This window comes from Dendropsophus ebraccatus, chromosome 9 (genome assembly GCF_027789765.1).
Source record: "Dendropsophus ebraccatus isolate aDenEbr1 chromosome 9, aDenEbr1.pat, whole genome shotgun sequence".
NCBI classification, from domain to species: domain Eukaryota; kingdom Metazoa; phylum Chordata; class Amphibia; order Anura; family Hylidae; genus Dendropsophus; species Dendropsophus ebraccatus.
In genome coordinates this window covers 114,453,089-114,481,064 of record NC_091462.1, presented here as the reverse complement: position 1 = coordinate 114,481,064, position 27,976 = coordinate 114,453,089, and the positions used below count along the sequence as shown (strand labels likewise).

At 44.9% G+C, this 27,976-nt stretch overlaps 2 protein-coding genes across 2 annotated transcripts; one reads left to right on the top strand and one right to left on the bottom strand.

Moving 5' to 3' along the window:
- Positions 1-895: 895 nt before the first annotated feature.
- Positions 896-17,604, top strand: PRSS53 (serine protease 53). The gene is made up of 14 exons (XM_069984608.1): positions 896-978; positions 9,879-9,908; positions 11,766-11,928; positions 12,027-12,310; positions 12,390-12,556; positions 12,651-12,894; positions 13,254-13,404; positions 13,678-13,940; positions 14,038-14,198; positions 14,311-14,539; positions 14,974-15,136; positions 15,215-15,483; positions 16,112-16,254; positions 16,338-17,604. The coding sequence occupies exons 1-14, from the start codon at positions 939-941 to the stop codon at positions 16,794-16,796; spliced, it is 2,766 nt and encodes a 921-aa protein (XP_069840709.1). The 5' UTR covers positions 896-938; the 3' UTR covers positions 16,797-17,604.
- Positions 17,605-20,846: 3,242 nt separating this feature from the next.
- On the bottom strand, positions 20,847-26,903 carry LOC138801870 (cardiotrophin-2-like). Its single transcript, XM_069984969.1, has 3 exons — positions 26,888-26,903; positions 23,928-24,064; positions 20,847-21,839 (listed from the first exon to the last, which is right to left on the bottom strand). The coding sequence occupies exons 1-3, from the start codon at positions 26,901-26,903 to the stop codon at positions 21,342-21,344; spliced, it is 651 nt and encodes a 216-aa protein (XP_069841070.1). The 3' UTR covers positions 20,847-21,341.
- Between the last annotated feature and the right edge of the window lie 1,073 nt (positions 26,904-27,976).

Genomic DNA, 27,976 nt, shown 5'->3' with positions numbered 1-27,976 from the left:
CACAATGCCCTTCTTCTTCATGACTCACAATTCTTTACACATGAGTATTCATTGGAAACAAATTCCAAAGCAAATTTTTTTGCATTTCCTTTTAATAATCTTGAAGTATTTGGCAATCATGTGGGATAGGCAGCAACGTTCTCCTCTAACATTCCACCTAACTTATGTGTCCCTAATAATCAGGGTCAATGGTTGGAGTCTACTTGGCCTTAATTTCCAAGTTGGCCCACTTTTCCCGGACTCACAAAAAAAAATATTTCCTAGTTTATATAGTAGAGATAAATGGATTTGGCATATTCTGTGACGACTCGTCAATCTACCCTTATGTCATGCTCATGTTTCTATCAACCTGATGGACCTTGGAAAGGCTAAAGTCATGAAGTTACCCAGAAGAGGACACCTAACCTGCAAGTTACAAATTGCCCTGTCCAACCCTCCTTGATCAATAACCCAACAATTGGTGCAAAAATCCAAATTTGAAGAACCTTAAAATTTTAGCCAAAACTGTCATCTTCTGGTGGAATTTGCAAGGTTTACTTTGTGCCTCGACCAATTTCCTCCATAAAATAAATTTTCCTTCTCGTAAATTAATAATTAGACGTCCAAAAACAATTAGCTTCATGCCTAATACATGACGTGGACGTGATGTTAACCGTTGTAATCGACTAAACAACAACCAATCAGCAAATGAGTGGTCAGAGGAAATCATTAGCGACGGCGTGGAGCCATCACGTGCAGATCAAGGTGGCATCTGCCATGTCAGGACTCCAGGAGAAAGTGACTAGTCTTCAGAGATGAATGCCACATGTTCAGACAATGATAGAGGAGGAGTGGAGGGTGTGTCTGCGCTCGGCTACATAGGTGTGCCTGCTTCATCTATATATTTACACCTGACAGGTAAACTCATCTAGAAATACAGTCTCATCCAAAGACGCAACATGGTTCTGCTGGTGGCTACACTTCTCTTCTGCACCACAGGTAAGTCTAAAATCCAGGCTTACTACATGAGGTCAGTATACTAGGGGCAGGGGGTAAGTACGTAAGGCCATACCCTGGGCACAAGGGGCTAAGGCTACCTGGGAAATAAGCACAGGAGTCTGCAGGTCAGGGACATAGTCTCCATATTTCATGTTCTGCTAAGTTGGTGAATGTCCTGTGAAATCTTAGTAACCAATATGGTGGCCGCACCACGTTCACAGTGATAATCCCCCAGGTTAGAATTAGAGAAGAATTAGGAGGATATTTTCTGAACATTTTCGAGATGCTTAAGGCAGAATACGGCTTGATGGAGTTGTAAATGATGAGACTAGAGTTTATATTCTCTCTTGTTCTGTACTCGGGTTATAATCCCTGTTTACAACTTCCAGTAAGGTTTATAGGGAACCACGGTGACCCACTTCTCGTAATCCTAATAACGGTGCTAAGTACACCGCACGCTCCTCTTACATTACTGCAACCATTGCTTGTTTATAGCCGTATGACCAAACACCAACCATATACTGTCACATTTTATGTATGTTCTATGACCGATTATATCATATATTGACTTATGCAATGTATACCATTATTACCTGATATATAACTACTCTAATACTACTACTACTATAATACTGCTTCCTATATACAAGAATACAACTACTATAAGGCCATATTCATACAACGTAAGTTCCGTACTAATCACAGCTGTTGTGCTGCAGGCCGAGGGAATCCCTAGCGGTGTTGTAGAAAACTGACATGCCGAAATCCCTGTCAGTGCACAATATGGAGTGTGCGGCCAGAGTGTGCAGTGGGGAGTTCTGATGCGGGCGCGCACGGATGCACCCACATCGGAACTCAGCGGTGCTAAAGGATGATCTTTTCTGAGAACGGCCGGGTCACGGAACGGCCGGTCTTATACAGCGTGTGAGCATAGCCTAATATAGCATCCTATATACAAGAATATAACTACTATAATACTGCTCCTATATACAAGAATATACTACTATAATACTGCTCCTATATACAAAAATATACTACTATAATACTGCTCCTATATACAAGAATATAACTACTATAATGCTGTTCCTATATACAGGAATATAACTACTATAATACTGCTCCTATATACAGGAATATAACTACTATAATACTGCTCCTATATACAGGAATATAACTACTATAATACTGCTCCTATATACAGGAATATAACTACTATAATACTGCTCCCTATATACAGGAATATAACTACTATAATACTGCTCTTATATACAGGACTATAACTACTATAATACTGCCCCCTATATACAGGAATATAACTACTATAATACTGCTCCTATATACAGGAATATAACTACTATAATACTGCTCCTATATACAGGAATATAACTACTATAATACTGCTCCTATATACAGGAATATAACTACTATAATACTGCTCCCTATATACAGGAATATAACTACTATAATACTGCTCTTATATACAGGAATATAACTACTATAATACTGCCCCCTATATACAGGAATATAACTACTATAATACTGCTCCTATATACAGGAATATAACTACTATAATACTGCTCCTATATACAGGAATATAACTACTATTATACTGCTCCTTTATACAGGAATACAACTACTATAATACTGCCCCCTATATACAAGAATATACTACTATAATACTGCTCCTACAGTGAGTCCAAGAAGTATTTGATCCCTTGCTCATTTTCTTTGTTTGCCCACTAATAAAGACATGATCATTCTATACTTTTAATGGTAGATATATTCTAACATGGAGAGACAGAATATCAAGAAAAAAATCCAGAATATAATTTTAAAGAATATATTTTAATTAATTTGTATTTTAATGAGGAAAATAAGTATTTGATCCCTCTTGCCAAACACACTCAATACTTAGTGGCAAAGCCTTTGTTTGCAAGCACAGCGGTGAGACGTTTGTTGTAGTTAACCACAAGTTTAGCGCACACACCAGGGGGAATTTTGGCCCACTCTTCTTTGCAGATTCTCTCTAAATCATGAAGGTTGGTGGGCTGTCGCTTGGCAACTCTGACCTTCAGCTCCCTCCATAGATTTTCCATCGGATTGAGGTCTGGCGACTGGCTGAGCCACTCCATGACCTTAATGTGATTTTTCTTGAGCCAATCCTTTGTTGCCTTTGCTGTATGTTTAGGGTCGTTATCATGTTGGAAGACCCAACCACGGCCCATTTTCAGAACCCTGGCAGAGGGGAGGAGGTTGTCCCTCAGGATTGTGCGGTACATGGCTCCATCCATCTTCCCAGTGATGCGGTGAAGTAGCCCTGTACCCTTGGCAGAGAAACACCCCCAAAACATTATGCTTCCACCTCCATGCTTGATGGTGGGCACAGTGTTCTTGGGGTCATAGGCAGCATTTTTCTTCCTCCACACATGGCGGGTGGAGTTGAGGCCAAAAAGTTCAATTTTGGTCTCATCTGACCACAAAACCTTCTCTCAATAACTTGCTTCATCTTTCAAATGATCATTGGCATACTTGAGGCGCGCCTCCACATGTGCTCTCTTCAGCAGGGGTACCTTTCGGGCACTGCAGGATGTGAATCCATTGTTGCGCAAAGTGTTGCCAATTGTTTCCTTGCAAACTGTGGTCCCAGCTGCCTTCAGGTCATTTGCTAACTCCTACCGAGTGGTTGCAGGACGATTTCTGACTGTTCTCAGCATCATTGCCACCCCACGAGGCGAAATCTTCTTTGGAGCATCGGGCCGAGGTCTGTTGATTGTCATGTTATACTGTTTAAACTTTCTGATAATTGCACCAATAGTTGCTACTTTCATATCCAACACCTTACTAATCTTTTTGTAGCCCATTCCAGCTTTGTGAAGGTCAACAATTCTGACTCTGAGGTCCTGTGACAGCTCTTTGGTTTTACCCATGTTGGAGACTTGAAATCTGTGTGATCTGTCTGATTCTGTGGACAGTTGTTTTTCACACAAGTGATTAGTGAGAACAGGCGGCTTCAGGTCAGGTAACAAGTTGATTGGGAGTGTCTAACTGGTCTGTAAAAGCCAGAACTGCTAATGAATACTAAGGGATCAAATACTTATTTCACTCGATGAAATACAAATCAATTAATATATATTCCTTAGATTTATTTTCTGGATTTTCTTTTTAATATTCTGTCTCTCCATGTAAGAATACATCTACCATTAAAAGTATAGAATGATCATGTCTTTATTAGTGGGCAAACAAAGAAAATCAGCAAGGGATCAAATACTTCTTGGACTCACTGTATATACAAAAATATACTACTATAATACTGCTCCTATATACAAGAATATAACTACTATAATGCTGTTCCTATATACAGGAATATAACTACTATAATACTGCTCCTATATACAGGAATATAACTACTATAATACTGCTCCCTATATACAGGAATATAACTACTATAATACTGCTCCTATATACAGGAATATAACTACTATAATACTGCTCCCTATATACAGGAATATAACTACTATAATACTGCTCTTATATACAGGAATATAACTACTATAATACTGCCCCCTATATACAGGAATATAACTACTATAATACTGCTCCTATATACAGGAATATAACTACTATAATACTGCTCCTATATACAGGAATATAACTACTATAATACGAACTGGAGAGAGTGGAACGGCTGCACATCCCATCTATGGCTGATACTAATGCCGCTAGGCCTATATTAAAAATCAACACCAGAGTGTCTGTATATGAATTGATCAAGCCATATTGCCCCGTGTACCACCGCGCAGGTCCTCTGGTCCACACGGGTCCCTACGCTAACTCCACACCGTGTCGGTCAGCGACCGCCAACCCCGCAAAGCGTGCAGGTGCAGGGAAGGGAGGCCATGGAACGGCCCTGCAACCCCAATGTCACAGGACCAGACCCAAAAAGCCCCACCAAAATTAGCAGGAGACACCTGAGTGCACATGGTTTTAATGCCTCCTGTTTTTTCCCATTCTGTTTGCTGCAGCTATGGTGAGTGTAATTCCTTATTCAGACTTGTGCTGCTTGGGGGCGACCTTCTCCGCCGGTGGTGCTGGCCGGGTTCTGGTGTGGTGTTTTTGGGTCTGGTCCTGTGGCATGGGGGTCGCAGGGCCGTCCCATGGCCCCCGTTCCCTGACTGTGCACGCCTGCGGGGTTGGTGGCCACTGACTGGCACGGTGTGGACTTAGTGTAGGGACCCATGTGTATCAGATACCGGCACGAGGTACATGGGGCAGTATGGCTTGATCAATTCATACACTAAATTCTGATGTGTTTTTTATTTAGCCAAGCGGCACTAGTATCAGCCATAGGTGTGAGGTGCAGCACTCTGTTTCTTCCCTAAACCGCATAACTACTATAATACTGCTCCTATATACAGGGATATACTACTATAATACTGCTCCTATATACAGGAATATAACTACTATAATACTGCTCCTATATACAGGAATATACTACTATAATACTGCCCCCTATATACAGGAATATAACTACTATAATACTGCCCCCTATATACAGGAATATAACTACTATAATACTGCCCCCTATATACAGGAATATAACTACTATAATACTGCCCCTATATACAGGGATATAACTACTATAATACTGCTCCTATATACAGGAATATAACTACTATAATACTGCCCCTATATACAGGGATATAACTACTATAATACTGCTCCTATATACAGGAATATAACTACTATAATACTGCTCCTATATACAGAAATATAACTACTATAATACTGCTCCTATATACAGGAATATAACTACTATAATACTGCCCCCTATATACAGGAATATAACTACTATAATACTGCTCCTATCCCCTATCTGGTATAGTACGGTGTAGTCTCCATGTATGACTATGCTGTGATTAGTAGAGACTTTGGTTGGATTTGTAGGACGCTGTTCTCTTTATCCTTATCTGCTAGTTATAATGTTGCTCGGGGCTGTACACAGAGGTGCGATCATCTGCATAATCCGCACACAGGAATGAACATGTTCCGCTTCTCTCGGTGACTGATATAAATGTTCATAAGAAATGGCGACACCGTTATCAGAATCTGCACATAGTGTCCGGACAGGGTGCGATGCGCTGTAATGCTCTGCAGGTATATAGGAGTTATAGACGTATACACTGATCACAGTGATCATTGCTCCACTGAGCTGATACTGAGCCTTACGACTAGCAGATAGAACAAGAGAAGTGGTACTGTGCATGTCCATACATACAGGATAAGAGAAGTGGTACTGTGCGGTGTCCATACATACAGGATAAGAGAAGTGGTACTGTGCGGTGTCCATACATACAGGATAAGAGAAGTGGTACTGTGCATGTCCATACATACAGGATAAGAGAAGTGGTACTGTGCATGTCCATACATACAGGATAAGAGAAGTGGTACTGTGCATGTCCATACATACAGGATAAGAGAAGTGGTACTGTGCGGTGTCCATACATACAGGATAAGAGAAGTGGTACTGTGTGGTGTCCATACATACAGGATAAGAGAAGTGGTACTGTGCATGTCAATACATACAGGATAAGAGAAGTGGTACTGTGCGGTGTCCATACATACAGGATAAGAGAAGTGGTACTGTGCATGCCCATACATACAGGATAAGAGAAGTAATACTGTGCATGTCAATACATACAGGATAAGAGAAGTAATACTGTGCATGTCCATACATACAGGATAAGAGAAGTGGTACTGTGCATGTCCATACATACAGGATAAGAGAAGTGGTACTGTGCATGTCCATACATACAGGATAAGAGAAGTGGTACTGTGCATGTCCATACATACAGGATAAGAGAAGTGGTACTGTGCATGTCCATACATACAGGATAAGAGAAGTGGTACTGTGCATGTCCATACATACAGGATAAGAGAAGTAATACTGTGCGGTGTCCATACATACAGGATAAGAGAAGTGGTACTGTGCATGTCCATACATACAGGATAAGAGAAGTGGTACTGTGCATGTCCATACATACAGGATAAGTTGTGTGGTAACTACTGTCATAGTGGCCATATTGGTTGCTATTATATACATAGGTGTATATATATATATATATATATATATATATATATATATATATGTGTCAGTGTGCGTTCCTGGCCCCTCCAGGTGTCACACCAGGGAGGGCACACCACTGTATATGGTGTATGTAGGTGTGAGTGTGCGTTCCTGGCTCCTCCGGGTGTCACACCACTGTATATGGTGTATGTAGGTGTGAGTGTGCGTTCCTGGCTCCTCCGGGTGTCACACCACTGTATATGGTGTATGTAGGTGTGAGTGTGCGTTCCTGGCTCCTCCGGGTGTCACACCTCTGTATATGGTGTATGTAGGTGTGAGTGTGCGTTCCTGGCTCCTCCGGGTGTCACACCACTGTATATGGTGTATGTAGGTGTGAGTGTGCGTTCCTGGCCCCTCAGAATGGCACACCACTTTATATGGTGTATGTAGGTGTGAGTGTGCGTTCCCGGCTCCTCCAGGCGTCAGGGTGTTGTCCTAACAGAAAATAATTATCAGGAAGCAGAACCTTGAGTCATGGCTGCAGGAATCCTCCCGTTTGACTCTCTACAAGTGACAGTGGCCGCATAAACCTAGTCAGTCAGTGAGGAGGTCACATCGCAGACACTCATCGAGTCATCGCACTAGCCACAAGGGTCCCTGACAGCAGAGAACTGTGACTCGGGGCCTCAGGGATGATGTGCAGCAGGTGGTGTCTGGAACCCATCAGTTCCATCACCCTCCTGGGTCCTGGTCCAACATACTGAGTAGTTATAGGTAGTTATAGGCTGCTACTGGCTGCGGTGAGACAACAGCTACAAGCATGGACACGGGGGCAGGAGACAATGACCTTCCTGATGACTAACACAAGTGATCGGACCTTGTAAACGACCTCAATCACAGTCAATCGCAAGGATCGGTGCTCGTTTTACAGGTGGCCTCGGACCATCGAGTAGGGCTCTTGTACAAATGGAAAGGCGGCCATACACATAACATAGAAGTAGGCAGCAGAAGCATCGAACAAGCGGTTCTCTGGTAAATGATCATGTCACTAACACGGCCATACATTTATTAGTCCAGATTGGCCGTAAAGGTGCCCTTACACCTTCAATAATTGTCTACCGACTGTTCATTTGGCCAAAACCTATTCTACCTGTTCAATGGTGAATGGTCGGCTTGGCTGAATGTAAATGTGTTGGGAATAATGAGGGGAGGATAGCCAAGGTCAGACTCCTCTCGCAATGGATCATCTCCTGGAAAACAAAATGGTTGTGTAGTGGAAATTCAACATACCTGTTCGGGGGAGAGCATCCTGGGACATACACATTGGGCCATCATCCACAGAGTCAGCCAGTCATGCTAAAATTGTTGTGGTCATATGACTTTTCTCTAAAGTGTATGGGGACCTTAAAATAGCTGTTGCTCCCTAACAGTGTTGAGCGAACCTGCCGAAAGTTCGGCTTCGGCAAAGTTTGCCCAAACCTGAATTTGACTGTCGCTGGCTGGAGGAGTTGGATGCTGCCCTTGGGCTGCCAGGCTACATGGCCTATGACTGTATCCATGTTTTCCACCCTCAAACGTTGAAGGTTTGGGTTTGGCCAAATGTTGCAGAACCTGAACTTTCAGCATGTTCCCTCAACACTATTGCCTAACCCCCCGATACACATAAACACTTGGCTCATGTATATAGTAGAGGCAGGGAGGTTAGCCATTGGCTGACTCCAGAGAACCACAGGATCAGCGAGTTGATATGTCAGCTAGCCCAATACTTCTCTTCCCCAACATCATCTATCGGGATAGTCAGAAGGTCTCCATACACATTAGATGGTCGCTGGTCCCATAAAAGTTCAGTAAAGTCAGATGACACATGTCCAAGGTATATGGGGGTCTTCACAGACCTCAAACTGACCATGATGGAGCCCATCGGCTGAATGGCATTCCGAGACCAATCTTTTCTGCCCAATTTCAACCGTATTCTGCCTTGGTAATTATAATATTATTATTATATTGGAAGAAATATTTTCTTACCTTCATTGTTGAACGAACTTGCTAAAGGTTCGGCTTGGGCAATGTTCGTGTGAACCCCAACATTCGACTCTCAGGGTCTGGGGAAGTTGGATGCAGCTCGACTTCACCAGCCAACGGAAGTTAAATGCCACCTGTTCGGGTTCAGATGAACGTTGCCGAACCCAAACCTTTAGCAAGTTTGTTTAACACACGTTACCTCACCTTAAATGTAACAAGTGAGTAAAACTGAGCTATTGAAGTTTATATGATTATTAGTACAGTGTTGAGTCACCCAGCACCCAGTGTCAGGCAGCTGCTGCCAAGGCCGATAAGATTACGTGATGCATAAGTGCATGATAAGAACATACTGTAATTTTCACTGACTGGCCCGCACATTGTTTACAGTCCTGAGCGCCATTGTTATGGTAGGATGCAACAGAGTTGGACGGGGTCCAGACCTAGTGACCTTAATAATTGGCGGAATGTCTAGGTTACATTACCCAGACAAATTACGGAAACTGTGGCCGCCCAGGTGACCTTATTACCCGTATAAGTATAACCCTGGTCAGGCATCTGGGATGAGGTGAGACGGATGCTGGCAGCGAGCAGGCACGTTCCTGTAATACTTACATAAATTATTATAATTTACAGACTAACAGTATATAAATATACATATGATATAGATATATATACGTAATTGAGATTTCCTGTACTCTGTGGGGTGTGGTGAATCTTCTTCTGGTTATTAGTGTTACGGCTGGATTAATTTTATTACCAATGTTGTAAAGCAGAATTATGATGGTAGATAACTGTAATCTATGTCTCCCCACAGTGCTCCAGTCTGCACCGGGCGTGATGGCAGGTAAGAGAGCATCATCCACACCCATAGGTGGCCCCCCACCCCACCAATCCCCCATCTCCACATCTCTGATATAGTGCTAGTGGTTCCCTATGCCCTAGGGCAGGGATGTGAAACCTTCGGCCCTACAGGTTTAGGTTCGGCTGTCCAGACATAATGGGAATTGTAGTTTTGCCACAGCTGGAGGGCCGAAGGTTCCCCATCCCTGCGCTAGAGGATGTTGGCTAAAGACTAGAGTATTTTTGTGTTGGTTAAAGGGCTTTTCCAAGACTAGAGTATTGACAACCTCCTTAGAATAGACAATCAGTCTGACAAGATGGGTTCCAACTAGAAATGAGCGAACTGGGTTCAGGTTTGAGTCCATCCGAACCCGAACTTTCGGCATTTGATTAGCGGTGGCTGCTGAACTTGGATAAAGCTCTAAGGGTGTCCGGAAAACATGGATACAGCCAATGACTATATCCATGATTTCCACATAGCCTTAGGGCTTTATCCAACTTCAGCAGCCGCCGCTAATCAAATGCCGAAAGTTCGGGTTTGGATGGACTCGAGCATGCTCCAGGTTTGCTCATCTCTAGTTCCAACCTCCCGAAACCCTACAGACCCGCACAATGAAGTGGTTGCAGCGTTGCATTGTGCTGGTCAAGGGGGTCTTAGAGGTCAAATATCTATTGGTCCATGAGCTGTGCCAGACACAGGACTTGCACCACTACCATACCTGACCATACTTAAAGGGGTTATCCAGCACTACAAAAACACGGCCGCTTTCTTCCAACATGACTCTTGTCTCCAGGGCAGGTGGGTTTGCAATTAAGCTTCATTTACTTCAATGGAACTAAACTGCAAAAGCTGCACCCAAACTGGAGACAAGAATGGTGCTTTCTCTGGAAGAAAGTGGCCGTGTTTTCTTAGCACTGGTTAACCCCTTTAAGGTCTCACACACACATCTGTAATTTATAGCAGTGTTCCCCTACACCAGTCCTCAAGGCCCAACAACAGGTCAGGATTTGAGGAAATTCCCATACAAAGGTCACCTGTGGCAATACCTAGTGCACTGACTATAATTATATCACCTGTGAAATACTCAAAACATGGTCTGTGTGTGGTCCTGGAGGACTGGAGTTGGGGAGCACTGATTTTTAGGATACACTAAAGTCTACAGGCCAAGACACACAACCGTGAATGCCAAGGTCCGTGCATTTGCCCAGAGCCCGGACCACATAAAAAATAGGGCTCCAAAGTCTTTAATCCCCTTTACGAGTGCACAGTCTGTGATTGTGGGTGGCTTACAGTATATGTGGTCCACCCATAATCATGGACCAAGTGTTAGTCGCACACAGACAAGGCCTTAGCTTGGTAATGGGCCTGAAATATCACCGTAAACATTTTGGCAGTGATGTGAATTATTCCACTTGGATAGTAATAAATCTTCAACAAAACCAACTTCCACTTGACCCAGTTCCTTCTCGATTGAGTTCAGTTTGTGGTCTATTTCCTCAATACCTTTTCCACTCGCGTGTGGTTCTTTTAAATTATAATAAGTAAAGACAAAGTTTGACTATACTTGGTGTTATTTCTATGGGTTCCAATTGTCACCACCCCCATCTTATATGCAAGAGCATTAAAATATCTGTACCCAGGGCCCCACACCCATAGACCTAGATATAGACCCTAATAGTGTTCTAGTCTCAGAGGACATCTTTATGCGACAACCATTGTTATTGTCATCTCCCATTCCTCGATGCTTTTGGTAGCTCTACAATGTCCTCATCGTGTCTTTGTGGCGGTATTACTATCAATGGGGAATGTAATAGTGGTCACCAGTAATAACACCTAACCATATCCCTGTGTACATTGCAGATTGTGGGAGGCAGGGATTGCATGCCAGGATCTTTGGTGGAACGAGGGTATTCCGGGGAGAGTTCCCATGGCATGTCTTACTGACCTTAAACGGGAGGCCATATTGTGGAGGAAGCCTGGCCTCTGAGAGTTGGGTCATCACAGCTGCACATTGCTTCGACAGGTAAGACAGAAAAAAAGGGGCAAAACATTTCTTATCGGAAGGAGTATTTTATTGCTCAACTATTGTGGGCTTATGTTGAATTTATTCTTCATTTTAAGGCCAGAGAAAAAGAACCCGGTACTGTGGAGAGTACACTTGGGTGTCACCCAGATGGGATATGTCCCTGAAGAAAGCTCAGCAGTCACTATTCAACCATCTATGATCGTGATACATGAAGACTATACACACTACACTAATGGAAATGACATTGCCCTGGTGAAACTGTCCCAACCCGTAACCTTTACGAGATTTATTCATCCTGTGTGCGTCCCAAAGAGTGTCCACCACTTCGCCTTCCGCAGCGACTGCTATGTAACTGGCCTGCAAGATGTTCCCGAAAATGGTGAGTGGAGGGGAAGACCATAACTTTATCTTATTACAAAATGTTCTTTTTATTACATGACTCCATTGTTTTTCCACAGTACCCCTGGAGAGCCAGAGGTTATTGGAGAAAGTTACCCAAACATTGATTGGCTGGAGAACATGTAACTGCATCTACAATAGTCAGAAGAGACCGGACATGTCCAACCCTGCCAAGCCCGGCATGTTGTGTACACTGGACACAAATGGAGAGAAAGGACCCTGTCTCGTAAGTACAGAAGACTGTGACCTCATGTTTTCGTGACTAAGTACCATGACGGCACGTCTCTGTATTCATCCATCTTCTGTCCTGTGTGTATTAGGGAGACTCTGGGGGCCCAGTAGTCTGTAACGAAAATGGGGTCTGGTTCCTTGCTGGAGCAGTCAGCTTTTCTAGTGGTTGTCATCTACAAGATAATCCCACCATTGTCACTTCAATATCCTTCTATCAAGACTGGATCCAGGGGAAGACGGGCTCTTCTGTAACCTTCTCTGACCAATCCATTACTGTTACCGATGATGTGGATAATGATAGCTGCAGTGATCTTCTCAGTAATCTGACCTCAGGTAACCTCTAGGACTGGACATACTCAATGGCTCCTCAAGATCTAGACTCTCGGCAAGGTACATATAGTTATAGAAAATTTAAATTTCATTAAATGTAGAGTTCAATAATTGTCAAAGGCCATGGAAGCCAACCGGAGCATGCCTCCACCAATCACCTACAATAATGTTACGCAATGGGATGATATTTCACATCTTATCATATGTTATACTCCATTCACATCTAGAAGTGCTTCCTCAGTTGTGCTCGAAAGTTGTAGAAACTCACAACTGGTTCATTGTCCAAAGAAACCCACCATTACTACAATGACCTTGAAATGATAATTGTTCTGTATAAACCATTTCCGAATATGTTTTTCAAGGTTGTGGATACTCGGATATTGATACTTTCGGCTTAGTAAGTCCTGGGCCTTGGCCTTGGCAAGTTGACCTCTGGAAAGATGATCGGCGGGCCTGTGGAGGGGCTCTGATCTCAAGCAATTGGATGATAACTGCGGCACAGTGCTTTGTTGGGTGAGACAACCTACAATGATAAAATTGAGGTTTGGGAGGGAGAAGAGGTAATAACACAGATAGAGAGCAAAAGAAGAAGAACTGGATTTATGGGAAAGATATCGGCATGGGAAAATTCAAGGGCAAAAACAGGGACTACAAAGTAGACTAGTTTAGTAAGTCATTGTTGTAAGTAGGTGGAATTACGGGACTGTCATGTCGTAGAATTGTGTCCTTGTCTGGATCTTAACCGTGTCGTATTTTTGGTTCCATGTCTCCTCTTCGGTCTTACAGCCCGGCCTCTTCCGATATTCCATCAGATTGGTCAGTCACTGTGGCCTCTGGGACACAAGCAATGAGGCAGCTTGCCGTTCAGAAGATCAGTATTCACGGATCATATATCACTCCAGAACAGGGGAACAATGTGGCCCTCGTCCAGCTCTCCACACCCGCACCAATAGGTCCCTACACTGAACCGATCTGCCTTCCCCAGTCGTCCCATAAAATTTCGTATAACTCTTCCTGTTGGTTTATTGGCAATGATGATGGTCAAACAGGTGAGATCCTCCAGATTCGTCTTCCTATAAGGATGTCCACCAGGGTGACATCTTACAGAGCCCTTAGTTCTGATCAGTTTTCTGTTGTATCCATCAGGCGACACAATGCAGCCTTCCCGTGGAGTGAAGATGGATCTGGTTGGCCCTAACCAGTGCAACTGCATTTACAGTCGTCCAAATTCTGACAATCCCAGTGTGTCTATACTGCCGGGCATGATATGTGCCACCAGGCAGGAGAATATCGGGGACCAGTGTCTGGTAAGTGTTGCTGGGACACCAGAATCTTATGATCTCTGTGTAGCACCTCTAGTGGCAGAAGGACAGAACTGCATGAATGAATATAATAATTTTTTTACTATTTTCTTGACAGAATGATTTTGGGGGGCCACTGGCCTGTAGAGAAAATAAGACCTGGTTCCTGATTGGAGTGCAGAGCTTTGGAGGAGGTTGTGACACTTCACTGCCTAAGGTGTTCACCGACCTTACACAGTATGAAAGTTGGATATTCCGGGAGACACGAGACGCTGCCTTCCGATCACAACTGGACTCTCAGCCTGCAGAGATGGATACAGATAGGTGCTCATTCAATAGCCCAAGAGGTAAAGAGCAGCCGGGCCTGGTGTCTATGTGGCCAATTTATGATCTGAGACCACATAGCGAGATTCCAGACATCACTACTACTCCTACTAAAGGTTATGACATTGTTACTCTCCAACTATAAGTGATGACATCACTACTCTCCATCTTTAGTTGATGACATCGCTACTCTCCAACTATAAGCGATGACATCATTACTCTCCAACTATAAGTGATGACATCACTACTTTCAAACTATAAGTGATGATATCACTATTCTCCAACTATAAGTGATGACATCATTACTCTCCATCTTTAGTTGATGACATCACTACTCTCCAACTATAAGCTATGACATCACTATTTTATTTCCACTACAGAAATCACTATTCTGTTATTTTCTACAACTGCAATAGATACCATCACAATATAACTATAATATAACTGTGTGTTGTAGCTTGCGGGCGATCAGTCACTTCTCCTGCACCCGGCTCCATTGATGACGTCACAGAGAAGACATGGCCATGGCAGGTCAGCGTACAGCTGTACGGATCCCATGTCTGCTCCGGCGTCCTGATTGCTGAAACCTGGTTCCTCATCGCTGCTCACTGTATTCCCAGGTATTACAAGGTGGTTATGGAGGGGGGGGGGTGTTCTACATGGTGCCAACCTTGTGCTCACGTGGATTTCCTCCGCAGGTATACCACCATCAGTGAGTACACTGTATCACTGGCCAGACAGTTCCAGGATAGGCCCAATCCCCGAGAGGTGACACGTAAGATCAAGAGAGTGGTGCCCTACCCAGGATACAAGATGAAGACTGGTGAAAATGACCTGGCACTGGTGGAGATGTTCTATGGAGTCACATTGAGTGACTACATAATGCCCATTTGCCTCCCCCAGGAACAGTCTCTATTTCCTCCTACTAGATGTTGGGTCAGTGGCTGGGGAAGGCTGTACCCCTCAGGTAGAACTTTGACTTTTACACCACTAAACACAATAGCACTAAATACAATGGTCATCCATCTGGAGGTGTCTAGACTTAAACATATCGCAGGTTTCCTCGGTGGCCACCTAACCAACACTGACGTCTCGAAGTCTTAGCCTGGAGCCGCCCTCAGATATTGTCAAATGCCATCTATATATAAAGAGATGGAGGCCACTTGTCCCTATGTATACTTGTTGGGCCAACCGTACATCAACTTTATTCTGCTGGATCCTGTTGTTGCCTCTAAAACAAACCAGGCCAGAGATGTGCCAAAGTAAGGGTCAGCTCTGGTTCTACGTGGGTCACTGAGTGGCCAAGTCACAGTGGGCATCCATCCACCCCTCGTTGGCTTGAGAAGTGTGGAGCATGTTTAGTTCCCAAGCACCTTTCCCTTAATCGTAGGATTGGTGGGTCATTAAAAATGGAGATTTAGAAAAGTTCCTGAAAGTCAGCAAGACATCTGTCTATCCTGGTTTACTCCTGGTCTTGCACAGATGGACGTATCTCATATTGTTCCTCCATGGCTAGTTCTCTACACTGCACCTCCAGGATAGGCAGATATTTCTCCTAGACATCATTTATTGACCTTTGTTCTTCTCTTCCCCAGTCAGTTCCTCCTCCACTCCTCCTCTGAGACATTTGGAGGTCTCTGTGTTGGATATGAAGAACTGCGGAGCTCAAGTAAACATGACACAGAGTGGAGGACCACTGTGCGTAGCCGCCAAAAAAGACAACACATTGACTTGCCTGGTAAGAACCTGAGTAGAAACCTGAGGGAAATGATGGGAGGAAGAAGTCCTTAAACTCATGATCATCCATGTTGTTGTCCACAGATGGATTCCAGTGCTCCACTTGTATGCCAACCAAAGCCTGGAGGTCCCTGGTTGTTGTATGGTATCACCAGCCAGAGTTCTCCACCTAAGAGGAATCCATGTCCTGGAAACTTTACGGCAGTCATGCCCGAATTGTCATGGATCAGAGAGGTGGTTCCCAAGAGGGACCTCAGCTACTTGGACAGTATTAAGACGAATGACTCCATTCCTTCTGCCAACACAACAGTTATACCACCAGTTCAGCACAGCACAACTCTGATCTCACAGACCACCAATACCACCCTCGCCAACGTCACCACAAGTGGGCACACGACAACGACCCCCCACACTGTGAACTCCACCACTCAAGATGGGAAACAACACACCAACTCAACAACGACCTCTGGAGCACAATCTTTAAGGTGGAACCTATCTACACGTGGTGTTCTACTTCTCCTCAGCTTAATCCGCTACTGCTGATTGCAGCTGTTTTTTTTAGCCCCCAGAAGAGCAGGATCACCATGAGAAGTGCCACCACAGGTCATATATACCCACAAACAAGTCGTAATACTGCAGGTGACCACTGGGAGCAGGCACATCTACGATATATTTTGTTACTTGGACTTTATAGACTCTTCTAAAGAGGGTGTGTATATACTGTATACCTTACAAGGGGGGTAATGTAAATAAGGGATTTCTTATAGCTGGGTACACACCGGGTGGGTAGTATTACGGCCCGGCCTTTGTATATATAAGACTTCCTGTCTGGGTGACCACCAGCTATGTGTCCAGAAGTGGTCACATGGGTCTCCATGCTGTACACTAGACTGCTTCTCTATGCGGCACAGACTTGTGTGCAAGTAATAATCCAGGGGAGCAGATCTGTAGCGCCTGGTGCACTGGGGCCCTCTACAGGAGCAGGAGGGGACTTCATGCAACATTTCAGCAGTTGGATATTTCGCTTTTGATAATAATTGCTTGTACTGTATATCGGTGTGGGATGTAATTGCAGTATACGGATGTATGTAGTATATGTACCGTGCCGGGGGAGCCGGTGATGCAGGGAGGCAGTGTTTGGGGGGGGGGGGGGCAAAGTTAACTTATGCCCCTCTCTACCCCCCTCCCTCACCTTCCTGACATGCTGTGTAGTGTATTTTGAATACAACAGCCTTTCTAGGACTACAAGTCCCAGCATGCCTCAGCATAATGTCATTTCCTTACTGTAAATAAATGTATAAATATTTGTGTAATTTTTTTAACAAATAACCAATAAATTCTGTTCTATAAATTTTCTTTATGTTTTCTGTTACTGAGAACGATATAAACGTCAGGACCCGAGCCGATATCTGGAGATGAACGGACGTCCCTCCCCCAACAGTGCGACACGTCCCCATCTCAGATCACATCCAAATATAATACAGTTCAGGGAGTTATTATCTCACATGCTGACTTATTATCTCAGAGGACAGACCTATCATATCATAGAAATAAAATTCTCTAAGAGAACTGACTTATTATCTCAGAGGACGGACCTATTGTTTTCTTATCTCAAGGATCTGATTTATTATCTCAGAGAACTGACTTATTAGCTCAGGAAGCTGACCTATTATCACGGAAAATCTATAAAAAAAGACTTATTTCAGAGAACAGAGTTATTACTTTAGATAATTGACTTATTATCTCAGAGAACAGAGCTATCATCTCATTGATATTACATATGGAAGCAACTGCTAAATTTCCACTGTCTGACACCATCCAAGGATCCTGGCAGCCCCTCCACTAAGAACAGACCTATCAGCTTATACATACAATGAAATGTCTCCAAAGAACTGACTTATTAGCTCAAAAAGCTGATTTATTATCCCAGAAGATTTACTTGTTGTCTAGAAAGAGTAGATTTATTATCCCAGAGCGAGGATTCATAAGCTTAGAAAAGAGACGACTTAAGCTGCATCTGTATGACCATTTTATTCCTTCAGAAAACTGACCTATTAGGTTGAGGAGCTGACTTATTATCTCAGAGAACTGACTTATTACCTCAGTTATTATAGAGAACTGAGTTATTACCTCAAAGAACTGACTTATCTTAGTCAATTGACTTACTACCTTCGAGAACTGACCTCTTATCTCAGAGAACAGAGCTATTGTGTCAAGGTGCTGACTTATTATTTCAGAGAACTGACTTATTACATTAAATAACTGAGCATAATAATACTAGGTGATGACGCCTGTTACACAAAATTTACATTTATTAAATCGTTTTTGCAATTTTAACATTTTTATTAAAATAAATAATCAGTTTATTGATATAAATAATATAAATACTCCGTGTCCGGACATAATATAACAAAACCGCCGGGGTCATGTGACCTGCGGATACAAACATCGTCCTGTATAAATAATACAAAGTCATCAATAAAAAAAAGTCACATAGCAGCAAAACAGATATAAATATTATTGACAGGAGGAGACGCGGCGCGGAGTGCGGGGGTCGCGCCGGGGGGGGGGGGGACATGTATAAAAGTATTATTCTCCATAATAACCAAACTTCTGGAACTACTAAAAGTCTTGTAATAAAAAAATTATGAAAATAAAAAGCTGAAATAAATCCCTCATAGTGCTGGTATATTATCTCATGGCTCTGACTTATTATCTCATGGCTCTGACTTATTACCTCATAGTGCTGTCATGCTGACTTATTACCTCATAGTGCTGGTATATTATATTATATCATGGCTCTGACTTATTACCTCATAGTGCTGGTATATTACCTCATGGCTCTGACTTATTACCTCATAGTGCTGGTATATTATTTCATGGCTCTGACTTATTACCTCATAGTGCTGGTATATTATCTCATGGCTCTGACTTATTACCTCATAGTGCTGGTATATTATTTCATGGCTCTGACTTATTACCTCATAGTGCTGGTATATTATATTATATCATGGCTCTGACTTATTACCTCATAGTGCTGGTATATTACCTCATGGCTCTGACTTATTATCTCATGGTGCTGGTATATTATATTATATCATGGCTCTGACTTATTACCTCATAATGCTGGTATATTATCGACCTAGAACCCTGCCAGTGCTATAATCCCACTGACCTAGAACCCTGCCAGTGCTATACATGCCCGGCCTAGAACCCTTCCAGTTCTATATAAACCTGATTAAGAACCCTACCAGTGCTATACATCCCTGACCTAGAACCCTGACCTAATACCCCACACCTATGACCTAGTGTCTTGCCAGCATTACACTTACATACACACATGACCTAGAACCCCTGACCTAGAATCCTGCCAGCTGCTCACCTATGACCTACTGCCCTGCCAGCTGCTCACCTATGACCTACTGCCCTGCCAGCTGCTCACCTATGACCTAGTGCCCTGCCAGCTGCTCACCTATGACCTAGTGCCCTGCCAGCTGCTCACCTATGACCTAGTGCCCTGCCAGCATTACACTTACATACACACATGACCTAGAACCCCTGACCTAGAATCCTGCCAGCTGCTCACCTATGACCTAGTGCCCTGCCAGCTGCTCACCTATGACCTAGTGCCCTGCCAGCTGCTCACCTATGACCTACTGCCCTGCCAGCTGCTAGCCTATGACCTAGTGCCCTGCCAGCATTACACTTACATACACACATGACCTAGAACCCCTGACCTAGAATCCTGCCAGCTGCTCACCTATGACCTAGTGCCCTGCCAGCTGCTCACCTATGACCTAGTGCCCTGCCAGCTGCTCACCTATGACCTACTGCCCTGCCAGCATTACACTTACATACACACTTGACCTAGAACCCTTCCAGTGCTCTAACCCCTGACCTAGAATCCTGCCAGCTCACACACACACACACACACACACACACATAAATGGGGGGGCAGGTATGAGAAGTTGGTGACAGGAGAGGAATGCTGGGAATGAGGAGGATTTTCAGGCCTCTCCATTGATCTGGAGCTGACATCATCCTCTGTATTACAGGAACTGTGGCTGCCAGGAATCCCTGCTGGGGGGATGAGGGTGACTCACTGCTGCTGACTCACAGGATTCCTTCACACCAGTGACGTCACAGCTGCTGATGACATCATAGAATGGGAAGATCAACAAGCAAGAGATACAACCATTGCCTGAAACTGATATTGTACTTCTTATATCTGAGGCCAAGAGAGTCTGCTGGGATCTGTAGTCCTCGTGAGAGACCTGCACGCACAACATAGCCCTCAGTCACGTGCTCTTTACACGAGGAGCGAGAGATTGTCCGGTCAGCTGCTGCCCCCTGGTGGCCGATATAGAGAAGTGCAGCCTAGCGGTGAAAGTGCAAATTATAGCATGGAAAACCAGATGATGGGGCCTGGAATGTATCACACAGTAGGGACTTAGATACAGTTGTATCCTGAACCCACTATACACCATAGAATAGCAGATAATGGGGCCTGGAATGTATCACACAGTAGGGGATTAGATACAGTTGTATCCTAATCCCACTATACACCATAGAATAGCAGATAATGGGGCCTGGAATGCTTCTCCGAGACTGTATCACACAGTAGGAGCTTAGATACAGTTGTATCCTGACCCTGCCTGCTATATACCATGGAATACCACTAGTGCTGTGTGCTTCTCCGGGACTGTATCACATTATAGACTTAGATACAGTTAAGTACCAAACCCTGCTATAAATCTTGGAGTACCAGATAACCAGCACATGTAGTGAGACTGTATCACACCATAGGCTTAGATACAGTAATGTACCTAACATTGCTATACACCATGGGATACCAGTAGTGCTGTGTGTTTCTCTGAGGCTTAGATACAGTTATGCCCTGACCCTACGATACATCTGGCACTGCGTTTTCTAAGGCCTTTGCTGACGGTCTAGGCCAGGTGGAGCTCCGGCTCCAGGAGGTGAGGGCCCCTGCTGCCTCCTCCTGGACGGGGCCGGTATAGCGGCCTGCAGCCCTCCTGTGACCTGTGGCTTCTCCTCAGGAGGTCTGTGCCTCCTCTTCCATCATGGTCAGCAGCAATCCTTCCTGTCCTGCCCGGCAGGCTCTCTCCTGCTCCTTGTAGTCCTCAATATGTCCATGTCCTTCTGCACCCGCATCAGCCAGTCCCCGTACTCCCTGCACAGCACGTAGCCTCGTACCTTCCTCTTGAAGGTGTAGTCATTTGTAGAGGTCCAGCTGAGGGGTTCGGGCTGGCTGGAGGGGAGCTGGTAGCCCAGGATACTCATGGCGTTACTGAGGTTGCTGAGTAAGGCCTCCGAGGATCTCTGGGCCGTCTCCAGGAGTCGGTGGAGATCGGAAGCCAATGGGTTCAGGGACATCTGATCATCCCGGACCAGCTGGAAGAACTCGGAGATGGCGGCAAAGGCTTGTCTGTCCTGCAGAAGACGGTCACCGGGACATAGACATCTCCAGGCCCTGTAGCCCAAAGCAGCGGGGGGAAGACCATCCTCAAACCAGTTGGGGAAGCTGAAGTTACCATCGCTGAATGGAGGACCCTGGTACCGCAGCTGTGGGAGAGAAGACAGTGTGAGATAGGGGCCCCAAAGCAAACCTCCACACGGGCCCCGCACATCAGTGGCCAGGTACTGCCTCCTCCACCTCCTTACTATGACCCACGGGCCAAGACTCCATCCCCTGGAGGTGCCTACACATCTTCCACAGTCAACTGAACTTTTATTCGACCAACAAATGGGTCGAGCTGTTGAAATCCAACATGTCTGACCCTTCTCTGCCCCAATATCATCTGTCGAGGGAGAGTCAGGAGTCACCATACACATTAGATGGTCTCCAGGTTCCCTTAAAAATAATGGGGGGGGGGGGACAACTTTTCACTAATATGTATGGGGGGCCTTATGAGCAAACAATATAGATCCTCTATGAGGGGGTCATGCAGGGGTTACTACAACCGATGGGAATGACCAAGCTTGGGTCCCTCACACAATGGGCCCTATAGCAGCTGCACGCTCTGCCTCTAGGGAATGTAGACCCTTTCACCTTGCTTACTTCTTAAAGGGGTCTTTCTGTCTGGTGAATTTACACAGGATATACAGGATAGGGCAGAACTATGAGAACACTGGAGAGAATGGGGCCCCCAAAATCCCTACTGAACTGAGCTGTAGGCGGTGCATGTGGAGCTGCCGCCCTATACAGAAAGAATGGAGCTGCCACTCCATAGAGAATGAATGGAGCTGCCACTCCATAGAGAATGAATGGAGCTGCCACCCAATACAGAAAGAATGGAGCTGCCACCCCATAGAGAATGAATGGAGCTGCCACCCCATACAGAAAGAATGGAGCTGCCACTCCATAGAGAATGAATGGAGCTGCCACTCCATAGAGAATGAATGGAGCTGTCACCCCATACAGAAAGAATGGAGCTGCCACTCCATAGAGAATGAATGGAGCTGCCACCCCATAGAGAACGAATGGAGCTGCCACCCCATAGAGAATGAATGGAGCTGCCACCCCATAGAGAACGAATGGAGCTGCCACCCCATAGAGAATGAATGGAGCTGCCACCCCATACAGAAAGAATGGAGCTGCCACTCCATAGAGAATGAATGGAGCTGCCACTCCATACAGAAAGAATGGAGCTGCCACTCCATAGAGAATGAATGGAGCTGTGGTGTGTACATTGGGCCTGCAGCTCCATTCACTGTGGATTTATGGAGTCTCCTTCTCAAAACTGCAGGGAGCACCAGTGGGTGGACCTTCCTGAGATCTCTTAGTTCCCCATATGGGATTACCCTTCTAAAGGGGTTGTTCACAAAAAAAAATCTTTAAAATCAACTGGTGCCAGAGTTTGGTAATTTACTTCTATTAAAAAGTCTCCAGACTTCCAGTATTTATTAGCTGCTGTATGTGCTGCAGGAAGTGGTGTATTCTGTCCAGTCTGACACTCTCTAGACTGTAAAGAATACACCACTTCCTGCAGGACATACAACAGCTGATAAGTACAGGAAGATTGGAGATTTTTTAATAGAAGAAGTCTTTGGCACTTTCTGGAACCACTTGATTTAAAAGAAAACATTTTTTGGTGACCTACCCCTTTAAGCTGTCCACACATTTCAGATAGCTATCGGACACGTGGTCATTCAGCAGACAGCTGTCTCTCCTGATCCCTACACACACATGCACACACGGCCTGGCCGTGCATTCATGTATTCTAAATGGGGAGAGCGCAGAAAGCCGCTGCCAGACTCCCGTGACGCCAGAACGGAGACACAATCTCCAGTTTTATATGAATGTAATAATATCCGGAGATTATAGGTAATAAAATCACACACGTATGTGGCCATCGCTCCACAGGACGAGACGATCGGGTTACGAGGGCAGGGCGTAGCTACGTATCGATCTGGACGGCCACATCACTACTCTGGAATTGGGTCAGTGGCGCATGACTGTGGTAGGGAAATCAGATTACAAGAGAAAAAATACAAACACTGTGGAATGTTAATAATAATAGTGGAGGAGCAGAGGGGGCGGGGCTGACAACGACCTGGTGCAGCTGGTTGTCAGGGGGAGGGGAGGATGCTCTAAAGTACTGCAGGGTGTGGGGGTCCGGCAGGGTGTGGGGGTCCGGGGGGCCTACTTACATAGGTGTTCAGCACCAGGGTGGAGTTGTTCTTGTATAGAGAAGCCAAGCTGCGGATCTGGGTGACAACCTCTTCTCCCGATAGAGGAAGGGCAGCAGATCCTCGGTACCAGGCGGTGACGCTCAACGCCATAAACACTGCACAGAGAACACAGAACATAAATGTATGCACCCATGGGTGGCTAAGATAGGATGCACAGTACCACTGTCGCACAGTACCACTCTTATGAATCACATGCAGTCATCTAGTTACGGGCAGTTCCATTTACTTTGTTGTGGGGGAAAAAAGGATAGTTGCTTTCTAACAAGAACAGCGCCCCACCTGTCCTCTGGTTGTGTGCGGTATTACAACTCCATTTACTTCAATGGAACCGAGCTGCAATACCGCACTCAGACTGAAGGCAAGAGTGGCGCTGTCCCTGGAAGAAAGCAGCCATGTTTATCTAATCCTGGAGTACCCCTTTCATTTACAAACAGATTCACAACTTTTCAACTTTTACTATACACAGTACAACTACCTCAGTTACAGTTTCACTTCTTATACCATGCACAGTACAACTACTAATGTTAACACTAAGTTTCACTTCTTTTACTGAGCACAGTACAACCACCCAAGCTACACACAGTGTTACCACGCACAGTACCACTAGCGTCTAATCACAAGGACTTCCCTTTAAATACACAGTACAACTACCATGGCACACTATACACAGTACAACTACCATGGCACACTATACCCAGTACAAGTACCCTGGCACACTATACAAAGTACAAGTACCCTGGCACACTATACCCAGTACAAGTACCCTGGCACACTATACCCAGTACAACTACCATGGCACACTATACCCAGTACAAGTATCCTGGCACACTATACACAGTACAACTACCCTGGCACACTATACCCAGTACAACTACCATGGCACACTATACACAGTACAAGTACCCTGGCACACTATACCCAGTACAAGTACCCTGGCACACTATACCCAGTACAAGTACCCTGGCACACTATACCCAGTACAAGTACCCTGGCACACTATACCCAGTACAAGTACCCTGGCACACTATACACAGTACAAGTACCCTGGCACACTATACCCAGTACAACTACCATGGCACACTATACACAGTACAAGTACCCTGGCACACTATACACAGTACAAGTACCCTGGCACACTATACACAGTACAACTACCATGGCACACTATACCCAGTACAAGTACCCTGGCACACTATACACAGTACAAGTACCCTGGCACACTTTACATAGTACGAGTACCCTGGCACACTATACACAGTACAAGTACCCTGGCACACTATACACAGTACAAGTACCCTGGCACACTATACCCAGTACGAGTACCCTGGCACACTATACCCAGTACAAGTACCCTGGCACACTATACACAGTACAAGTACCCTGGCACACTATACACAGTACGAGTACCCTGGCACACTATACACAGTACAAGTACCCTGGCACACTATACCCAGTACGAGTACCCTGGCACACTATACACAGTACAAGTACCCTGGCACACTATACACAGTACAACTACCCTGGCACACTATACACAGTACAAGTACCCTGGCACACTATACACAGTACAAGTACCCTGGCACACTATACCCAGTACAAGTACCCTGGCACACTATACCCAGTACAAGTACCCTGGCACACTATACACAGTACAAGTACCCTGGCACACTATACCCAGTACAAGTACCCTGGCACACTATACCCAGTACAAGTACCCTGGCACACTATACCCAGTACAAGTACCCTGGCACACTATACACAGTACAAGTACCCTGGCACACTATACCCAGTACAAGTACCCTGGCACACTATACACAGTACAACTACCCTGGCACACTATACACAGTACAAGTACCCTGGCACACTATACACAGTACAAGTACCCTGGCACACTATACACAGTACAAGTACCCTGGCACAATGCAGCTGCTCTACACACTACTACTACTTTGTACACAGTAACACTACACACATGCACAATACAACCTCCTAATTTACATATAGTGCAGGTGTTCCTATCAAAAGCACTATTTCTTCTTTTACTATACACAGTACCACTTCTATTACTGCATAGTATAGTACTTCGTCTTTCACTATACACAGTACCACTTCTATTATTTGCATAGTATAGTACCTCATTTTCCACTATACACAGTACCACTTCTATTACTGCATAGTATAGTACTTCGTCTTTCACTATACACAGTACCACTACTATTATTTGCATAGTATAGTACCTCATTTTCCACTATACACAGTACCACTTCTATTATTTGCATAGTATAGTACCTCATTTTCCACTATACACAGTACCACTTCTATTATTTGCATAGTATAGTACCTCATTTTCCACTATACACAGTACCACTTCTATTATTTGCATAGTATAGTACTTCGTCTTTCACTATACACAGTACCACTACTATTATTTGCATAGTATAGTACCTCATTTTCCACTATACACAGTACCACTTCTATTATTTGCATAGTATAGTACCTCATTTTCCACTATACACAGTACCACTTCTATTATTTGCATAGTATAGTACCTCATTTTCCACTATACACAGTACCACTTCTATTATTTGCATAGTATAGTACTTCGTCTTTCACTATACACAGTACCACTTCTATTAATGCACAGTACTACTGCATATTTCACACGTGTTCCCCCTGCCCCAGTACACAGTGTTGCCACTATCTGCGCACAGTACCACTGGCACTATCTCAGCTCTGCACATGGCAGCTCTGCTATGTTCCTCTACAGGGATGGAGACTGTTACGACGCACAGTAAAACTTCTGTAAGTATGCCGCTCTCCATGTCTTGTTCTGCCCAGTAGCACTGGTTTCCATTGCCCAGTAGCACCACTCCTTCCATCACACCCTCAGCCTGTCCATGTGTGGAGATGCCACTTACCTGCCGGTGCCAGCATCCTGCACCCTGCTGCCTGTACCTGTGCTCCACCTGCCCTGCAGGTGACCAGTCTTATACCTGCCGCCCCCCCCCCCCCATCCATGTCCTTCTGGCTGTGTAGTAATCTGTAGACGTCACACACCCCCTGCCGTGCAGTCTCAGAAAGGAATCCCCATTCTCTGCTCCACAGCTGTGATTCCTGCTTCCTTCTAAGAAAGCCGGGAGGAGGAGGAGGAGGAGAGCCGAGCCGTGACTCGAGGAGAAGGTATGTACGGGGGGGCGGCGATGTGACCCTACAAGAATACACCTGACAGGTGACTCGTGGCCCTCACCCCCCAGAGCTGTCACCTCGCAGCTATTGAGACCTGACGGAAATGGTGCCAAGACAATGAGGCACTGCAGGAGTTGGGTTACCATCCTTCACCCCCCTTAGAGGTATTATATGAGTCGCCCGCCTTTCCCTCCCAGGGATTTGGCACAGACCGGGTGTAAAACACACGTACACACGTGAAACATGTAATTACACTTCATGCCTGATGTACTGTGAATCGCTACCTGATACCGGCGCGTGACAAGTGCCCCCGCCACCCACCGCTGTGCCCATCATGGAGGGCTGAGTGAGTGCCACCAGTTCAGGTATCTGCAAAGGAGATAAAGGAGTTGTGCAGAAGGTTTCTATCCTCTCTGTATTGAGAAAACACGTGGAGTGGAAGAAATAGCTGTTGATTATTTATTTGAAGGCCCTTAAACAACTTTCCCATGTGTACGGACACCTATAGGGCTCTACTGACAACCATCCCATGTGTATGGACACCTATAGGGCTCTACTAACAACTATCCCATGTGTATGGACACCTATAGTGCTCTACTGACAACTATCCCATGTGTATGGACACCTATAGGGCTCTACTGACAACCATCCCATGTGTATGGACACCTATAGGGCTCTACTGACAACTATCCCATGTGTATGGACACATATACAGCTCTACTGAAACCATCCCATGTGTATGGACACCTATAGTGCTCTACTAACAACGATCCCATGTGTATGGACACCTATAGGGCTCTACTAACAACTATCCCATGTGT